The sequence below is a fragment of the Sorex araneus genome, chromosome 1, assembly GCF_027595985.1.
Source record: "Sorex araneus isolate mSorAra2 chromosome 1, mSorAra2.pri, whole genome shotgun sequence".
Lineage (NCBI taxonomy): Eukaryota > Metazoa > Chordata > Mammalia > Eulipotyphla > Soricidae > Sorex > Sorex araneus.
In genome coordinates, this window is record NC_073302.1 from 245,946,911 (window position 1) to 245,967,626 (window position 20,716).

A 20,716-nucleotide genomic window follows, 5' to 3' on the forward strand; every position below is an offset into this window, starting at 1 on the left:
TAGAATATTAAACGTACAGTTTTCAGCTACTGAGGCGACAACCAGGACCTTTCTCTGTGCAGCATTCCCAGGCACGTTACCTAATGGAGATTATTTTGCCCAAGGGTTTAATGGATTGAGAGCAGATCAGCCCTCACCCTCTTCCTCCTCAGAGCTCAAGCCTAGGAGCGGTGGCCCGGAGTGGCGATGGAGACACGTGTGTGTACAGATGCACGTTCCCGCTGGCGAGTCCTCCCGTGGGACTGTACCCAAAGGGCAGGATTGCTGGGTTTATCCCTGAGTGGGTTTAGCCAATAGGAGGCTGGGGGGAGACCAAGGTGCTCCGTTTCACCTCCCTCCTTTGCTCTTCACACGACTGCTGCTGTCTGCACGGAACAGGAGGAAGCAGATGGGGCATGCGCTTGCAGAGGGGCATGTGGAGACTAGCCCTGCAGCCTTTCCCGAGATGGGGACATCGGGATGTTCTATGTCAGCAGTCAGCATAGGACAGGGGACTTCAGGCCAAGACAGCGGTGGGAGGGGTCTCCAGGCCCCCAAGCGTAGACTTTGAGTAGGTGCTTTGATGATGGAGAAACTGACTTAATTAAGGCTTCTAAAGGAGATGGCAATGGAGCAAAACAGCAACCTGTGGCCTTGCCCTTCAGTCATCCGTGTGTCCTTGAGCAAATCTGAGTTTCATCCCCAGCAGCCTCCTGTGGGGGGCTGCGACACCTGGGGCAAGTGACTTACCTTCTCTGTGTCGGTCTCTTCATCCATAGACAAACTGAATGTTTCTCTCATGGTGCATTATAAAGGCTAAGGGGTCAGAGAGATAGTAAAGGCGGTTGCTTTGCACGCAGCCAACTCCAGTTTGATCCCCAGAGGCACCGCATGTGGTCCTCTGAATCCCACCAAGTCATCCCTGAGCACATAGCCAGGAGAACGCCCTGAGCAGTGCCTGGTGTGTGCCGCCCAGGACCACCGCACCAGAAAGAAAAAGCTAAGTAAGGATGGGAGGAGGTTTCTCAGAGGCACGAAGAAGCAACCACATTTGGGAGTCAGAGACCAGGTCTGGTTGAGTGCAGCAGAAGCAGAAGCATGAGGGGCGGTGAGGCAGGAGAGGCTATCTGGGGTGAAGGGTGCAGGTGGCCTCTGTGTTCAGAGTTGGGAAGCCAGGAAATGAATCCCCACCCTTTCTTTACCAGTTTGGTAACCTCAGTCACTTTGTCACCTAGAATCACTGCTGATTGCTTCTCCAGCTGAAGAATCTGAATCATAGTGTTTGTGTGAGAGGGAGAGAGGCTCCTTATCAGCATGACAGAATTAACGGTGTGTGTATTAATGACCGTGCCACCCACTCCAGGCATTGTGGAGTTCCTTTGTCTTATGACTGTCTGCTAGTGCCTGCAAAATCTTGGGGAGCAGGAGCTCAAATATTGTATACTCAGCCTGGAGAGATGATACAAGTGCTGTGGCATTGCCTTGAACGTGGCTCACTCTGGTTTGATTCCCAGCACTGCAGATGGTTCCCTGAGCACTGCTGAGTGTGCCCCCCCACCCAGTAAAACAAAACAAAACAAAACAAAAAAAAACTCACACGTTTACTAATACCCAATCAGAAGGTGCCATCACAGCTTCTTGTGGTTTTGAGGATACTTACGGGCACAATGCCGTGAAGAACATAGGTCAGAAAATTCTTAAGACCCCTAGTGGTGAAGCCCCTGGGAAGCTATTCAAGGCAGTGAGCCTGAAGCCTGGCTGCAGTGTGCCTAGGGTGATGATTCTAGTCCTACGCATCTACCCCATGAGTGCACAGGACAATCATGGAAGGTCTTTGGGCTCCTTGGTGGAGCAACTTGATACCCCAAACATATACACTGTTGAAAACATGTCTTCTCAGTAGCAATACAGTATTAAGAGGTGGCTGGAACAAGGGCCAGAAGGAATGGTTGGAAGCCTGCCTCCAGGGCTGGGGGAGAGGACAGTTGGGATAGAGAAGGGAACATTGTGACAATGATGGTTGGAAGGGATAGTTCTGGATGGGAGATGTGCTGAAACTGGGTAAAGGACCAAACATGATGGCCTCTCAGTATCTGTATTGCAAACCATAATGCCCAAATGGGGAGAGAGACAGACAGACAGACAGACAGAGACAGAGACAGAGACAGACAGAGACAGAGACAGAGACAGAGACAGACAGAGACAGAGACGGAGAAAGAAGGGGAAGGAGAGAGGGAAGGAGGGAGGTAGGGAGGGAGAAAGGGAGGGAGAAAATGAAGAAAAGTGCCTTCCATAGAGGCAGTCTGGAGAAGAATTGGGGATTGGCAGGAGGGTTACGGGGGATATTGGTGGTGGGAAATGTACACTGGTGGAGAGGTGGGTGTTAGAACATTGTGTGACTGAAGCCTGATCATAAAAGCTTTGTAATTGTATCTCACAATGATTTAATTTTTAAAAGTTTTAATTTAAAAAGGGGCTGGAAAGATAGGACAGGGGTTAAGTCACTTGCTTTGCACATAGCTAGCCCTGGTTCTATCCCTGGCACCACATATGATCCACTGAGCCCCTCCAGGAGTGACTCCCTAAGCACAGAGCCAGGAGTAAGTGCACAGCCGGCTGTGGCCCCGAAACCCCGCCCACCCAAATAAAATAAAATATTAAGCTAAATTAAAAAGCTGAAAAGAGTGACTGGGATGCAGTACGGCAGGCGTCCCAGACAAGTCTCTCCCCTCTACGACAGTGGCCCGGGTGCACAGACTCCCCTGCTCCCCAGGGTTGCCTGAGAGCCCGGGAGGAGGGCGCCCGAGGTAGCACAATCCCTGGAAACACTGGAAGGGCAAAAAGGCAGCTCTTGCTGAAATTTCATTCTAAAAATAATAGCAATGATGAAATAGGGAGGAAGTCCATTGACCTCAATTGCTGTGAAAAGAATATTGGTATCAAAATTGGAAAAAAAATGGACTTTTACAATCTTAAGGTGTTATTTGGAGATGAAAGTGTTTGAGGATGGCATTAGAGAACCAGAAAGGCATGCACATTGCATTTTCCTGCGCCAACTTTGTAGACTCTTCAAGGCAGAAGCAGTGTCCCTCATTTCCTTTGTGCTTAAATTTTCCCCCATGTAAATTAGATTCAGAAAAATCTCAAATCTCTTTTCGCTGGGAGACTCTTTTGAAGGAGTTTCTATTTTTAGTTGAGGAAATTTAGAGTCTCCACTAAATGAATGGCATGGAGAAAACCTACAATGTTTTGGCATCTACATTTTGCAAATTACTCCAAATAATTAATTTGCCTTTTACAAATATGTGTCAAAACAGACAATAGCAAGTGTTGACAAAGACATGTTGAAACAGAACCCTCACTCAGAATCAATGGGAAGGCGATGTGGTGCTGCCACCTGGAAAACAACCTGGTGTTTCCTAATTTTAAAAGAATTGTTTTTTGAGAGCCAGGAGGACTGGCCCACAGTTGGGAGTGTGCTACAAGTTGGGGGAAAAGGGCAGTTCCAATAGAGAAGGGACCACTATGACAATGATAGTTGGAAATGATCACTCTGGACAGGAACTGAGTGCTGAAAGGAGGGAGGTAAAGGGATATACACGATAACCTTTCAATATCTGTATTACAAACTATAATGCCCAAAAGGAGAGAGAGAGAGAGAGAGAGAGAGAGAGAGAGAGAGAGCAAGAGAGAGCAAGAGAAGAAAAGTGCCTGCTGTAGAGGCATCCTGGTGGACGGGAGGGAAACTGGGGATGTTGTGAGAAACATGCACTAGTGAAGGGATGGGTGTTGGAACATTGTATGACCAAAACCTAATCATGAACAATTTTGTAACTGTATCTCATGGTGGTTTAATAAAAATAAATAAATAAATAAACAAAATTTTAAAAGAATTGCTTTTATTTTTAAGCCATGCCTGGCAATACTCCGGGTTGGCTCCTGGCTCTGTGCTCAAGAGTCACACGTGGACCATATGGGGTGCTGCAATGAAATCCAGCCTGGCCATGTGCAAGGCAAACACCTTGCTCTCTGTCCAGTCTCTCTGGCCCTTGTTTTTTTGTTTGCTTGTTTGTTTCCTTGTTTTTTGAGCCACACCCGGCAGTGCTCAGGGGTTACTTCTAGCTCTACACTCAGGAATCACCCTGGCAGGCTTGGGGAGCCTTATGGAATGCCGGGGACTGAAACAGCATAGGCTGCGTGCAAGGCAAATGCCCTAGGCACAGTACTATGTCTCTGGCCCCACGGTTCTCAATTTTTAAGAAAGAAAACTGTGGACTCAGCAGCTCGCTTTGGAGGCTGGAGCCTAGATTATGATCCTCAGCATCCCATGTCCTCACCCCACCCCAACACCACCAGGAGTGCTCCCAAAGCCGCCTGAGACTGATCAGGGTCACACCCCTTCAAAAAAGCAAGAAAGAGGGGCTGGAGTGATAGTACAGTGGGTAGGGCGTTTGCCTTGCACGTGGCCAACCCGGGTTCAATTCCCAGCACCCATATGGTCCTCTGAGCACCACCAGGGGTAATTTCTGATTGCAGAGCCAGGAGTAACCCCTGTGCATTGCCGGGTGTGACCCAAAAAGAAAAAAAAAAGCAAAAAAGAAAACATTTTCTCCTTGCACCCCAGGGTTCGCTTTTTACAGGGAGTCTCCATGGCCTTCTGCCGGCCCACCACTGACCTCTTTTCTTCCTCTCTCCTACAGTATGTCTCCAGCAGACGAGCCGTCACTCAGAGCGCACCTGAGCAAGGCGGCTTCCCCCCTCACCACCTTGCCCACCACCATCACCACCGCCACCACCGCCGTCACCACCACCATGCCCGGCCCCACCACCTCCACCACCAGGAAGCAGGGCTGCATGCCCCCGAGGTGACACCCTGCCTGTGCCCCCTGTTCTCCTGCCAGTGGGAGGGCCACCTGGAGGTGGTGGTGCCCCACCTGCAGCAGATGCACAGGGTCGACATTCTGCAGGGAGCTGAGATCGTCTTCCTGGCCACAGACATGCACCTGCCCGCGCCGGCTGACTGGATCATCCTGCACTCCTGCCTCGGCCACCACTTCCTGCTGGTGCTCAGGAAGCAGGAGCGGCACGAAGGGCACCCGCAGTTCTTTGCCACCATGATGCTGATCGGGACCCCCACGCAGGCCGACTGCTTCACCTACCGCCTGGAGCTCAACAGGAACCATCGGCGCCTCAAATGGGAGGCCACCCCCCGCTCGGTTCTCGAGTGCGTGGACTCGGTCATCACAGACGGGGACTGCCTGGTGCTTAACACGTCGCTGGCCCAGCTCTTCTCTGACAACGGCAGCCTGGCCATAGGCATCGCCATCACGGCCACAGAGGTCTGCGCCGCCGAGTCCGAGCTGTGAGCATCAGGCCATCCTGGAACACCCCCAGAAGCCCTTGACCTCCACCCCCCAAACACACACACACACACACACACACACACACACACACACACAAACACACACACACCCCACGGGGATCACTTGGCTCTTTGAATTCCAGGACGCCAGACTTTCCTTTTTTATTCTTCTCTGTTTTTTCTCTCTTTTCTTCCTTCCCTGTTTTTGTCTCAGGTACTTTGTGGTATTTCGTGTTTGTCTGTGGGGTCAGGGGTGGGGGGACGGGAGGTGTGTTAAACATCCAGTGATTCAATGCAAGCTTTTGGTGTGATGCGTATTCCCATTTGTCAGTAGGGTTTTGTAGAACATGTTCATCGGCTTCCATCAGAATGCTTCTTGGGGCTGGAGAGATGGTGCAGTAGGGAAGGTACATGCCTTGCACGTGACTGACCCAGGTTTGATCCTTGGCACCTCAGATGGCCCCTGATCCTGCACCCCAGAAGAGAGTCCTGAGGTCAGACCCAAGGGTAAGCCCTGAGCACCCCTGGGTGTGACAGAGGGGGGAAAAAAAAAAGGAGACTCAGATTTGTTCCTTTTCTACCCCTAATGCCCTTCGCTGATGTCTCCCAGGTGAAGCCCTGGCATGGACCATTGGGGGAGGGGCACAGGCACAGAGTCTGAGTTCATTCTTTTTTGCCTCTGGGGTCCGTTTCTGAGTTACTCGGCAAAGTGTGAGACCCCAGGAAGGAGACCCAGCCAGCTCAGAGAGCCATTCAGAGCAACTGGATCCAAACCAACACCTTCCCAGCAGCCTTGGGCGGAGAGTGGAGAGACGCCTCCGGGATGGACGGGCCCTGGGCTGGGGAGGCCCTGGCATCGGGAGACACCCTCCAGGTCTGAATCAGGACTCGGGGGACGGAGTGAACTATGATGAACCCTCTTTCCAGCCTGCCAAGGATTTGCTCTCAGCTGGCAACATCCGGTCCTGCTCTGAAATCCAAGTCTCTGGTGCTTTCTTGAACCTCTCTGCCCTCTGTTGACTATGCAGCTGAAAAATGTGAACAAGCTCTGGGGCAGGGAAGAGAGGGTCAATGGCCTTCCACCTCTGGAAAGGCCTCCTCTCCTGAGGCAGTTTTATCATCCCCAATTACAGACTTTCTCTTTCTCTCACCTGGGGCAGAGCAGTGTGGCATCATGCAAAGCCTCCACTGGGTGCTAGATCCCTCACAAACCGGAACCACAGCTGGGCTGCTGGAAGTTGACTGGCTCTTTGGAGCCTTCCCCTAGTTTCTGAAATGTCCCCAGGACCCCCTTGTACACACTCATACACACCCCATACACATACACACACACACATGCACACAGATGCTCATGGACATGGCACAGCATGGCTGTGTGGAGAGAAGACATGGGAATCCTGGTTTTTTCCTGGAAGATGATGAGAATCCTGATTTCCCCCTGCCGGGTGGCAGCTTCCTCTCCTGAGCCCTGCCAGGTTGCGTGTTTTGTTGAGAGAACACACCTATTTGTCAGCTTCGTCTGCTCAGGTCACAGTTAAGGCCCTACGGTCCTGTGCAGGAGGACCTCGTTCCCACCCCTGTAGTCCTGTGAGAGGCAGGGAGTACCTCACATTCTCGTGGAGGGGGGGCACAGCACCGTCATCCCCCTGGACAGGAGCCTCCTTTCAGAGCCACCACCACCCACCCACAAAGAATAGGACAATGGTGCTCTCCAGGCCATTTCCTCACCTCAGCCCTCTCGGGGGCAGCCTGGCAGGCCTCCCGGGGAGCACTTAGACCCCGGACAGAGTGCCCCCACTAGCCGTCAGCTTTCTTTTCTCCTCTGAAAGTAATGGATTTAAAACACGGCTCCTTTGCTCACTGCTGGGTAATCTGCATCAGCCTATACTACCCACCTGTGCCCCCCCTCCCAATCAGTGGATTGCATAAAGCCCCCTCCCTCTCCACACTCAGAATTGCCAGGCCCTCTTCTTGACTGTCTTCAGGGAGTGCCCTCTGGGGCCAGGGAACAAGAGCCCCAAGAAACAAGGAAAGGGCACACTTGCTTGTTGCATCAGGACATTCTCCCAGGGCGCCAGGAAGCCCCTGGGATGCCCCACCGGGATGAGCAGGCAGAGAGAGAGTCGGGGCCGACACTGAGGGAACACGGGATCCCAGGCCCATTCCCAGCTCCTCAGACCCGAGACCTCGAAGTCTGAGGCCTCTCAAAGGTAAACAAACAACACTTCAGTGAAGAATATAGTTACCATTCCCGGGAGCCTTGCGCGCCTGCCAACTTCACCTCTGCCTTTCTGCCGTGCCTGGAGTCCTGAGCTGCTTTGGGAGGACCCAGCTCTAGTGACTAGATACAGACTCTCAGATGAGCTAGGAATTTTGTATCCAAACCACTGTTTGCAGTGCCTGCAACCCTCTAGAATAAATGGTAGCAGGGCTAGAAAGACAGTAGAGCAGCTGAGGAGTTTGTCTGGCATATGGCTAACCTGGGTTTGATCCCTGGCACCATATGGTTCCCCCCAGGCATGATCCCTGAGAATAGAACCAGGAGTAAGCCCTGAGCACAGCCGGTGTGGCCCAAATACCACCATCCCTTAGAAGAGGCTAAAAAAATATTGCATTTTCCCCTCTGGTGCTCCCAAGGGAAGCTTCTGCTTTAAAGCCACATGCTATAGAAAAATTGGAGGAAAAAGGAACAAAGGAAACACAGTGAACAGGGAAGAGGAAAACAGCAGCCCCCAACGGTGCTGGGCGAAGTGCTCCAGGCTTCCTAGCTGCAGCCTTGGCCACTCAGTGCAGGTGGACAGAGGCTCAGAGGCATGAGCTCAGCTCCCCAGGTCACCCATCCAGTGGCCGGCAGTGAGACCAGAGCCTGTCCCGCAGGCAGCAGATGGGAAACGACCAGAATCTGGTGTGTCCACACCTCCTCTGGGAAGCACAAGCTGAGAGTGTGCGGGGCCTGATCCAGGATGAGAGGCTGAGGCATCCAGCGCAGGGAGGGACCGTGGGGAACTGGCTTCTACAGTGGACCCAGCCTGAGACAGGAGCCAGAGGAAAGAGAAGGACCCTGCTCTCCCCACCCCCACCCAGGGTTCCTCATTCTTAGATTCTTAAAAGTTTGTCCTAGGCTGAGTCCTCGCGTCTGGAGCTTCACCCACGGAGTAACTAAATGACTCACCCTCTAAGGAGAATTTTCACTGAGATATGGGTCTTGGGAAACGACAGCACTTAACAGCAAGAAATGAGTGTGTTACTTGTATTTTGGGAGTGAGGTTTTTGGGTGTTTTGGAGTGGGGAGAGAAGGGGTCACACAGGAAGTGCTCGGGAGCTATTCCTAGCTCTGGGCTGGGGGTCACTCCCTCCTGGCAGTGTAAGGGACCAGGCAGTGCTAGAGATTAAATTAGGATCAGCCAGAGGCAAAACAAGCGCCTTAACCCTTCCAACCCTTATTACTACTTTTTCAGTTCAGGCCTGGTGAAAACAGTATTCTTTTTTTTTTTTTTTCAGGAGGTGTGAGGGACAAGGCCATTTCTACACTCCACCTCCCCTCCAGCCTGAGGTCACATAAATAATCAAGGCTGAAATGGCAGTCAGATAGGCCGTACAAAGAGATGGTCTTGACCATCAAGGCTCTGCATGAGCTCATTTCTGGAGCCATCCTAGCCCTCCCTGTGGCTATTCGTGGCCGTTTAGAAATGAATCGTGCCAAGTATAACACAGAACTCATAGCTTTCATTATGAGAGTTTACTATGGACCCAGTGGTCGAAGTACTTCAACCTATTGTCTCATTCAACTCTCACCACAACCTTATGAAGCAGAAACTATTATTGGAGTCCTTGGAAACGTAAGCTAAGCGAGGTGGGCAGTTATTCAAGGTCACACAGTCAGCAAATGCAGAGTGGGCCTGAAACCTAGTGTGGCTTCCTCCAAAGACCTGCTCGGGACTAAAATTACCTCTGTCATTTCTCTGAATGCATGGCATTCGAGGCACCAAGGACAGAGTGATAAAGCCACATAGCACAGAGGCTATTGGTTCTTGAGTTTAAATGCGTCCTTTCATTTCTGCTTTTTCTCCTTCATCCCCGCTCAGCCCAGATTGCTGTCCCTGAGCTGGCTGGTAGACCTCCGTGGCTGATTTGTAAGCACTGCCACAAAAACTCCAAAATTACATAAATTATCAAATGAATTCTATTCAAAACGAAGGTAAGAAATACACAAAACTCCATCTTTTCTAATCATTTCATTAGATTTTACGGATGATTTTAAGGTGATTTATGTCCATCATATCCGCAAGATGGACATACTTTAACATAACTCACCATTGCGCTTTTTCCAAATTCGCATTTAGTGGCATGAGAGTAGTAGTCTGAAACGGACCGCTATTGGTGGTGGTCTTCACACCACTGAAATTAGCAAATGCTATAAACCAGGGATTCTCTGCCGTCCCCCACCTCAGGCAACTAACTAGTTGTTACACATTTACCAGTCTGTCATTACCTAGTTCCTTCTGATGCACAAAGCCATGTTGGAAGAGAAGACTTTGGAAGGAGAAGAAAATCCTGGCCACATATATACCCGGGTGTGGATAACAGCTGTGTCCACCAAACAGCCAGTGATTACAAACAGCAAACAGCTGTGGATAAAAGACTCCGAGGCTTCTAAGCAGCTTCAAGAGCATCTGTTACCCTTCTCTAAAACCTTCTCTATTTCGCTCTTGAAACGGAGTTCATTCCATCAGGTACTCCCATGGAGCTCCACTGAACCAGCCCACTGGCAATCCCAATTCTGAAGTGGAGCTAACGTCCCCATACCTGGACTCTAGTGGGATTTGTTCTTATGGGTCATCTTTCTTTTTTCTGCTAGAGACCCAAACTTAATCTAAAGAAATATTTGACCTTGAAATGAAAAATTGCTCATAGGCTACATGTGAGAAGGGCAAAGCAAGCTCTAGTTTCAAACATTACACACAATGTGGCTGCAGCGATGGGACTCAGGCTGGGGAGGCAGCTACAAGGCTGCAGGATGTCCTGGGTATGCAAGGGGTCCTGGCATATAGTTCAGTCCCCACTATATGGCCTCCCTAGCTCTATCAGATAGCTCTAGTGAGCCTAGCACCACTGGGAGGTTCTCCTAAACAAACAGAATAGCTTTTATGTTGCTCAAAACTAAGCTAAGCCCAGAGCTTTCCTCTCCTACTTCTGTCTGCATCACTGCCTTCATCACCAACACAGGTGCATTCTCAGTGAAGAGCCCACATGACCAAATTTCTTTCTAAGTGGAGGTTCCCACTTGGAAGTCATGACACACAGGAGGGTGACTTGAAGCAGGTGGCATCTCTAAGTCAGTGGTGGGTCCGTGGTTTTGGAGTAAGAACAGCAGGTAGGGGCCGGCCAGCAGCTTCCAATGGACTCACTGTTTGGTGGAACGGGGAGGGATCATGATTGCACATCAGAGAATGGCGCTGTGAGTCAAGCTCAATTCCCAGAAGCATCAAGAGCACCATCTCCTTTCGGCTAGAAAGAGCGTCAGATTATCTGTTCTGAAGACTTCCTGCAAGAAGAGTTCAAGTGCTCCACTGTGTTGCCCCAGGACCCACCAGCCCCGAAAAGGTTCACCAAGGACCGAGCCAAGAGCTGTGTCATAGATAAGCATCTGGTTTAGAGTTTGTCTTTTCCAATTGTATGTGCAAATATGTTACCCTGGGTACTCTACTAGAAACAATCCCCTGCCCTTTTTAAACCTTTTTTTAGGATATTGTGCTGAGAAAGGAAAATTGAGAATCATTTGACTTCACCTCCATTGATGTAAATATACTTTTCTAGGCTTTCTTACAATGCTAAGGACGAGAAGCAAACTTAGGCTACTCCTTCTCTTTACCCTGTCTCCCATGGAAAAAAATGTCATTAAATTGCATTTGATACTGTTAACTGGAACCTTTCGAGTCGCTTGTTGCAGTCATTGCTGTGGGGTTTTCTCCTCCCTCGGCTGCCGCGCAACACGAGGGAACAGAAATGAAACGCTACAGGGGAGAGTGCAATTATCAGAAATGTGCCCGCCGCCGCCTTCAACTTAGGTTTCATTATCTCCCTCCCCTTTTCATTTTTGCTTCCATTCTAAGTCATAATTGGATGTAAAGAAGCAAGTGTGACTGGAGGTGAATAGAGTCCTGGCAACAGACTCGCCCCCAGTAGTCTCAGTATGTGGTATGGCTCGGAGAAGAGGACCGGACGTCTCCCTCCTGGAGGGCAGAGAGAGATCTGGGCCGACTCACCCCATACACCCCCCCACCCCTGCCTCCCAGACCCTTATCTCAGCCCTCCCCAGCTCTGACAACAGTGTCCCTGAAATTTACTTCCAGGCCTATCAGATCAGTTGTCAAGGGAGCCTTCATGGTTTAATTCTTTAATTTCAGGCCACTGTTAGTTACCTGCAAGATCAGGATTGAGCAAGAGTTCTAATCCTATTGCCTGTCAATTCGGTTTAGCCTCTATCTTCCTCCCACCTCCTGATTCCCAGCCGCTGTTTCCTGCTCTCACAAAGGCTTTAGAAAGTGACTTGAATTGATCTGCGCCATCCAAACTGAAGGCCTGGTCTGTATGAATATTCACGAGCCATTTTGCTTTTCAGGCCCTGTCCTCTCCCGGGACAGTTCTTCTACCCACAGTGTCCCAGATAATGGCCTTTCACCTCAAAATAGCCTCAGAGACAGGCCTTTGCTAGGTGCTAGCGAGACTTGGGGGTGGGGGAGTGAGTTGTGGGTATGGAGGGGGTTTGGGGGGGTGGTTGGAGAGAAACTGACCCTTTGGAATTCAGCTCAGTTGCCCTCTGCAAGTTTGAGTTTAGACTATAGTGTGCTTAATTTAAGAATGATCAGAGAACATGAGTTCTTTTCCCAAGCGCCCCACACCCCCCCCCCACACACACATACATGGTGAACCTCTTTTTCTGGGTTGACATTGTGTGCTAGAACGTGCCCTGAAGGAGGTGCAGAGAGGAGGACAGGACAATAAATAGAGCGTCCAGACTGGTAGAAACTATGGTGGTCCCCATGGGGGAAGAAAAAGAGCAGGGTGGGCATCAGTAGGTGGTCTGTAAGGGACAGGACAGCACTGGAATTTTGCTGGTGAGTACAGTAGTGAATCAAACATACCTATTAATGTGCCACGTGAAATTCCTGAAGCTCTATAAAACTGACAATAAATCCTTTTTTTTTGCAAAAAAATTACTTAATCATTAATTGCAAACCACTAAGAACTTATTTATATATTTACAAGCTCCTTCGACGAAGATTGAGTGCATTACTTTCAGTTTGCTCATTGTGGATGAAATGCTTTAAATTAATGCAAGTCATCGAACCAATCAATTCATAAAATAGGGAGCAAAGGGATTTGGGGTTTTGTCACTCTTCCCTGGCATTAATTCTGCAAGAGGGGCTGAACTAGCCATCAGGTTGGTGGATTCACACAGGATTGAGCACAGAAATGCGTTATTTATCTCAATATTAGTGGTCTGTGGGTGTTCAGTATTTTTACATGCTCCTATCTGGCCCTTGTGAAAGGGAAGAGTCCATAAACTGCATTCACCTTTGTGCTCATGGATTGTCACAGCAGCCAGTGCTCAAGAGGGGGAGTCTCTGCTGGTCAACTCTTCCCCTAAACGGGGTATCCGAGGATGCTGCCAGTCCCCACTGACCTCAGAGTCAGGATTGAGCACAGTGGTGAGGAGGGGGCCACAGAAGGAGCTGAGATGATCCCCTGAAAGGACAGGCTGTGAAGGGAAGATGAGAAGCTGAAAAGAGGCCCTGAAAGTCACCCTGTGAAGGGAAAGATGGCAGAAATGGCCACTGCTACCTTCCAGTGGAGAAGCAGGAAACTCTGAAATGGATTCCCAGCAGGATCAGAGTGGGGAGCAAGGGGTCGGTCTCCTGTAGCCCTGTATGGGGAGCAGAGGAAACTCTGTTCTTACGTGAGGGGGGTGGAGGGAGAGTGGAAGGAAGAAGGCCGTGTGGCAGGGCGCTGGTGACAAAGGCCAGCGGGGAATGGTCCCTGCTGCCAAGTGCCTAATGCTTGGGGCGCCTGGGCCTGGTGCCGCGGAAAGGACGTGTAAATCTCTCTGGCATGCAGAGAGGGGCTCATCCTCTAAATCCCTGTCAGGCTGGGGTGATAATTTATATTTAAATCTCCACCCCCAGCACTGACAGGAGTTATCTAGGCAGTCCCCAGGGAGGCATGTATTTATGTATTTATCCTGCAAATCCCTCTGGGCGCCTGGGCCTGGCCAGCCTTTTCTGGGCCCTGGCGTAGGGAAGGTGAATTTTCAAGCCACTTTCCTCAGCAGCTCAGAACAGAGCTCCCATCTCAGCCTTGCCCACAGGCGAAAGAAAGAAAGAAAGAAAGAAAGAAAGAAAGAAAGAAAGAAAGAAAGAAAGAAAGAAAGAAAGAAAGAAAGAAAGAAAGAAAGAAAGAAAGAAAGAAAGAAAGAAAGAAAGAAAGAAAGAAAGAAAGAAAGAAAGAAAGAAAGAAAGAAAGAAAGAAAGAAAGAAAGAAAGAAAGAAAGAAAGAAAGAAAGAAAAAGAGAGAAAGAGAAGGAAAGAAGGAAGGAAGGAAGGAAGGAAGGAAGGAAGGAAGGAAGGAAGGAAGGAAGGAAGGAAGGAAGGAAGGAAGGAAGGAAGGAAGGAAGGAAGGAAGGAAGGAAGGAAGGAAGGAAGGAAGGAAGGAAGGAAATCACTTCTCGGAACTAGTTTCTCATTAGCCTCAAGTTGACAGGGTCTACTGTGCACACCGTCTGCATGGGACAAAGGGAAATAAATGCATGTGAAAGAGTGCAACTGAGTCGTCCATTCCCTTGGTTTCTTCTTTGCTTCCAATTCAACTTTCATCCATACACAGAGGAGAGACGCTTCTTGACCTTCAGATTTGATACAACTCTGGGAATTCTAGTTTTAAAAGAGAAGATACAAACAGACTCCCAAGCTCCTGGATACATCACAAAAGTTTCTAGATCATTCAAAAAGCACAAAATCCAATCCTAGTCCTGCTTTCTGCAGACAGTGACACGGGAAGGGTAACTGAGAAGCTGTGCCCCTTCCCTGAACATTCCCCAGCTTTGCACCTGCACCAGTCCAAAGGAAGTGTTCTATGAAAATATGGTATCAGAAAAATCATGAGCACAGGGGCTGACTTCCAGCTGAGTTGGGAGATAGACCCTGAAGGGGGAAGGGGGAAGAATACAGAGTCTGCTTGAAAAATTCAGAGCCAGAAAAAAAAACGAATTCTCTTTAGCAAAAACCTATCCCGAATATTTCACAGGAGACATAAAGTGTGTTATTTATCTGAACTCCCGACATAAGTGGTCTGTGAGTGTCCTGTATTTTTATATGCTCCTATCTGGCCATTGAAAGGGAAGAGTCCATAAATTGCATTCACTTTTGTGCTCATGGTTTGTCACAGCAGCCAGTGATCCAAGAGGGAGAGTCTCTGCTAGTTAACTCTTCCTCTAACCTGGGGGATCTGAGTGTGCTGCCAACCCCCACTGACCAGGGCCAGGGACCACATTGTCTTAGGTCCTGCCAGCAGATCCATAGTGAGCCTGATTGGGGGTTAGACACTAGGACTTCTGCCTGCCTCTTGAGAAAACTAGCGTGGCTTTAAATTTTAGAGTTTTGGGGGTGGGGGACACGGAGACAAAAGAAAGTTATGGCATGGCCTTTAGAAAGAGTTCCAAGTCTTTGCCATCCATTAAAGAGAGTGTCTCAGGTGGACAGAGAGGAAATACAATGAGTAGACAGTAACGCTGCAGGTGGCCGGCCCGGATTGCACCCCTGGTACTGCATATGGTCTGCTTAGAGCACCACCAGGAGTGATCCCTGAGCACAGAGCCAGAAGTAAGCCCTGAGCTAGATGTGACCCCAAAAAAGAAATAAGGAGGAGAAGGAAGAGGAAGAAAAGGGAGGGGGGAGGGTATGGAGAGGAGAAGGTGGAGGAGTAGGGGGAGGAAGAAAGAAGGGGTGGCTATGAGGAAGAGAAGGTGGAGGAGGAGGGGAGAGGAGTAGAGAGAGGAGGAGGAAGGGGAGGAAGAGGAAGAGGAGACCTCAGGATAACTGTGCAGCTTTCTTTAGCTTCAACAACAAAATATTACTGAGTTCTACTGTGTGTTGGAACTTTGCTAAGTGATACAAAGAAAAGAGAAAACCTGACCTCTCCCTGAAAGGACCTTCTCCAGATATTCTGTAGCACTGTAGCACTGTGGTCAGATTGTTTATAGATTTGGTCCAGCAGGCACAAGTAACCTCTCCATTATGAGACTTGTTACTGTTTTTGGCATATTGCATACCACATGGGGAGCTTGCCAGGCTCTGCCTTGCGGACAGGATACTCTCAGTAGCTTGCCAGGATCTCCAAGAGGGGTGGAGGAATCAAATCCGTGTCAGCCTCGTGCAAGGCAAACGCCCTACCCCCTGTGCTATCACTCCAGTCCTCCAGATACTAAAAAAAATAAAATAAAATGCAGTTACCATGGCCTTAAACAGCTGTCAGGAAGTCCAGTTATGTGTCTCTAACTTGTTACTCAATAGCAGTAGATAGGTTGCTTTGCTTGCATTCATATATTTAGATTTAGCCAGTAAGGAATCAATGAACCCAAATAGCTTTCATTTACTATTTATAGCAATAAGAATATTCTGTCCCACGTTCCCAGACCATAATTTTAATAGGACTGTGCAATGAGACGCAGGTATTTCTTGTACACAAACAGCGGTGCCTGAAAGGAAAGGACCCTGTCTGAGCCTGGGAGTCCGTAATGAGGTGTCTATCAAACATCCAGAGTCATCCCCCCTCACTCACCTCCTGCCCCCACACAAAGGCTCTTTTTATTTACCTTGGCATGTAAGCCAATCTATCTAAGGAGGGATTGTTTTTACCTCTGCTATTCAGTAAAGTCACTAAATTTGTTCTAGGTGGATTTTAACCCCCAGGGATCAAACTTGAAACCTCACACAAGCAAGGCAAGTGCTCTATGGCTGAGCTACATCACAGCCAATAAGTTTGTTCTAGGAGTCGCTGTCTCTTCTCCAAGCTCTGATTCACAGCCTAGAAAGGACAGTTCTGGAACACGTGGCTGTGCATGCCTAGACATGCACAAATATGGAAGATACACAGACACTTGTTTGTCAACACTAGCACAGCCTTGTATAGTGGAGACAAGATGAAGTGATTAAGACTTCAACCGCTAAGGTCTGATGAGACTCTTGGCAGCTTGATGACTTGCTGACAGCAAGCATGACTTAAAAGCTTTAGGAGGAAGAAGGATTTGAGATTGTTCCCATTCATTTTATATGCTAGCACAGAGCTTGGCTAGGTCTTTGTGAAAGGTCAGATCATAAATATTTTAGATTTTGCAGACCCTATGTCCTCTACTATAATATCTGATTCTGTCATTATAGTATTTAAGTAGCCAAATTACATGTAAATGAAGGTGTACAGGTGCATTTCAATAAAACTTTATTTAAAAAAAATCAGGTAGCAGACCAAATTTGTCCTGTAGACTATAGTTTGACTATAACAAACAGATGCAATGAAATGATCAATTATTTAAAATGGTTAAAAGGATTCATTTAAAATGAGAGAGTTGGAAGAAATATCTTTAAAAGAATATTTGAAACACCTAAACTAGGTCATTTGTAGGGTCCTTTACCATAATTAAATTTTAGAATTATTCAGGGACTTAGCAAAGTAACCGTAATATATATATATATAGCCATTTTGAATTTTTTTCAACATAAGGATGATGTTAGAACCCTGTTTGAATGTTAATAAGCTTATTCACCTCCAATATTCTAGAAGGGCTAGAAAATTCTAGAAGAGTTAGAGACACAAACCCAACAAGACTAGAAAACCTCACTCTTGATACCATCTATATTTTCTAACATAATTGATTAAGAGAACTTTGATGGTCAGTGAACTTTACTAACACCAGGATGACTTTTTTGTTTTCTGTGCCACTCGTGAAGGGACTCACCTTTGCTTGAGGGGCATACCTGGAGGTCAGGAGAACTCGTGGTTTAATAGAACTCCACCTTCTCTTATAGCAAGCAAAACTTTGCATGTGCTCAGCCTATTGAGTTCTCTTTCTGGAAAATTCAGGATTAATTAACCCTTCAGCATAACAATGAAAAGAAACACACTGAGGATGGGGAATGCTGCTTGAAATAATCCTAGGCAGAGGACTGTCAAAATACAAGGGTTTTGCACTGGAGAGACAGCACAGGGGTTAATGCCCCTTGCTATGTCTGCCTTCGAACCCAGTTGGAATTCCCAGCACTACCTTCAGTCGCCTGAGATCGGCCGGGGATCACTCCTGACTGTAGGATAACATAGGGTTTTTCCTTTTAACCTTGCCACAGGGAACTTAGTTTACCTTAAAGCAATGTCCTTTCTGTATGGACACTGGAAGACAGTTAATAATATGCTTTGTAACTTGGGAATTGATTGACTCCAATAATATTTACTCCTGGGCATCTGTTTTCTCAACTCAGTTGCCCTTAGTTCCTAGTACCCCAAAAGCAGGGTCCCGATGAGGGACGGAATAGACCCAGGGCAAGCTGTGAGCTACCCTGGCATCGAAATGGGCCAGGCAAAACGCCACAATACTCAACTATAAGTTGAGAGAATGGACATAGACAAATGCTATCATGATCCAAAAGTTACGATGAGACTAGGACCCTGCTGGGGTTAGGAAGACTAACCTGGCCTGAGAACTGTGGTCTGGAATATATAGTGAATGTCCTCAAGAAGAACCAAACTTTAAGTCTGATATATCTCTTCCTGTGTCCATACAGAAAGGACATTGCTTTAAGGTAAACTATGTTCCCTGCGGCAAGGCTAAAAGGACAAACCCAATGTTATCCTACACCTAACCTCAGAACTAAGGTAGCCCCCGAGCATGGCTGAGTGTATCCCAAACCCTCTTCCCCTCATATGAAGGTTCTAGCTTGGGAGAGTCAGTTCATAATAAAAGAAAAAGACTTTACAGTATACTATATAGGGCTGATTAGACCCTTCTTTTCCAGTGCCGTAAAGTATACCTGGGATTCATTTTCATCAGACACAGTAAGATGTCAGAGACGACTGGTTTTTTTTTTAATTTATTTTATTCTTTAATTAGTGAATCACCATGAGGGTATGGATACAGATTCACACATTTTTTAGCTCAATCAATATATCAAAAGCCCTTCCTGATAGCTGATCTGGCTCAAGAGTAGAAATACCACCTAGGGGAGTTTCTCCTCTCCTTAGTCCAATAACTTAATTAACATATTAATTAACATCTTAATTCTACTTCTTAATATTAGTTATTTTGTATGGACACAGTAAGAGATTCATTGAGTTTATAAGGTGACTCTCCTGAGGACATCTTGCTCTAGACCTCAAACTACAGTGCTCAGGTCAGATTAATCTTACCTAACCCTAGCAGGGTCCTACTCCAGTTATTACTTTTTGGATCATGACACATTTTGTCCATGACCATGCTCTTAATTTATAGTTAAGTATTATGGCACTTTGGCCTGGCCCATTTCGATGACAAGGTACCTCACAGCTTGCCCTGTGTCTATCCAGTCCCTCAACAGGACCCTGCTTTTGGGGTGCTAGGAAGTGAAGGATACTGAGGCTTAAGTCAATAAAACAGATGCCCAGAAGTGAATATCATTCTGAATCAATTAACTCCCAAGTTACAAAAGCATACCATAAACTGTCTTCCTGTGTCTATACAGAAAGGACATTGCTCTGAATTAATTATGCAAAGAACTTAAGAAGAGAGAAAAGCAATATTTACAAGTTAAGAAAGTCTGATTAGGAGATAAAGGTGATTCATCAGTTGGGAAAGTAGAGCACAAAGAGAGAGTTTACAAATAAACACAGAGGAATTGGAGCACTGTAGTGTGAGTAACTCAATAAATCTAAGCTCCCTGTAGCAAGGCAGAAAAGACAAGCCAAGTTATCCTACACTTGGGTCGGCAAGTTACTGCACAAACCATGGCATGGGGCCTGAACTGAGGCTGTGAAAACAGCAGAGCTGAGAGATAGGCAAGAACCTTCAAAGGTAACTCAAGAAAAAAGTTATTCAGTCTAAGTGTGTGATATACTTGGGGGTTGTACAGTGCACAACGCGCACAGCTGAACTCAGGAGCCCAAAGCAACAACTCAGTTCACACAAGAAAGTAGGAGTATGTCGGACAAGATTTTTTGTTGGAAACAATATAAAATAGCTAGTTCAGGCACAAAACAAGTTAACAAGAAGATGAATCACATAGAGAGCCAGGGGCAGAGTAGCCAGAGAAGAAGCCCAACTACAGGACAGAATGACCATAGCAGAAACACCACGGCAGTTGCTGTCTGCTTTGCATCTAAATGCTAAGACCAGTCACCAGGGCCAGAAACTGGACTCGAGCTGCCCTGGAATATATCAACTTTGTCGGTAGCAATGAATGGCCACCCCCAAATACACGCTTTGGCATATGGTTGATGGGAAGCTGTACAGACCTGAAAATCGGCTTCCCTCTGACTGTCTCTCTGTCCAGAAATAGTGTGCTCACAAGGAATGTGGCCATCATAAATCCCTCCTGGGGCTTCACCCTGCAGGGAATATGGACTCTGGCCATGGAAGAGATGAGGAGAAGCTATACTACAACCAAAATAGGCTGGTCACACACTCTCATACCTTCGGGTCCAGAGAGATAGTGGATATGATGCTGGCCTTGCACGCAGCCAACCTGGGTTCAATCCCAAGCATCCCATATGGTCCCTGAGCATCGCCAGTGGTAATTCGTGAGTGTATAGCCAGGAGTAGTCCCTGAGTATCACTGGATGTGGCCCATAAACAAAAACTGTCATACTTTCCACCCCGTCCCCTAAGAATCCATTCATCCTTCCTAAGAAATCAATTACTTTTCTTCCCCAAGATACCTGTGTAGCAATATAATCCTGACTCATAAAGACACTTATTTTTTTTTGGGGGGGGGGGGTTTCCCATGGTCATCAACTTCTATTTCTTTTTCTCTTGTCAATATGTCCTTCATTACAAGATCTGAGGAAAGAATGCACAAGGGTAGAGAGAAAGGTATGCTCCCTTCCCTTCAAGAGACAGCTGTCAGGGGCTGGAGCAATAGCACAGTGGGTAGGGCATTTGCCTTGCATGCGGCAAACTTGGGTTCGATTCCCAGCATCCCATATGGTCCCAGAGCACTGCCAGGGGTAATTCCTCAATGCAGAGCCAGGAGTAATCCCTGTGCATCACCTGGTGTGACCCAAATAAAAAGAGAAAGAGAGAGAGAGAGAGAGAGAGAGAGAGAGAGAGAGAGAGAGAGAGAGCTGTCCTTGCCACTG

The 20,716-nt window shown here is 47.8% G+C and overlaps 1 protein-coding gene across 2 annotated transcripts in view; it reads left to right on the forward strand.

The window, feature by feature from the left end:
* SIAH3 (siah E3 ubiquitin protein ligase family member 3) overlaps positions 1-11,264 on the forward strand; it is an 84,474-nt gene extending 73,210 nt beyond the window's left edge. The window contains exons 2-3 of one of the 2 annotated variants that reach the window (XR_008627291.1): positions 4,680-5,555; positions 8,843-11,264. Coding sequence is in view for 1 of the 2 variants with exons in the window: in XM_004604577.2 (XP_004604634.1) it covers positions 4,680-5,345 (666 nt within the window). In the remaining variant the exon portion in view is untranslated. Of the gene's footprint in view, positions 1-4,679 lie in introns of both variants that reach the window. The other variant, XM_004604577.2, reaches the window with a different exon arrangement.
* Positions 11,265-20,716: the final 9,452 nt, after the last annotated feature.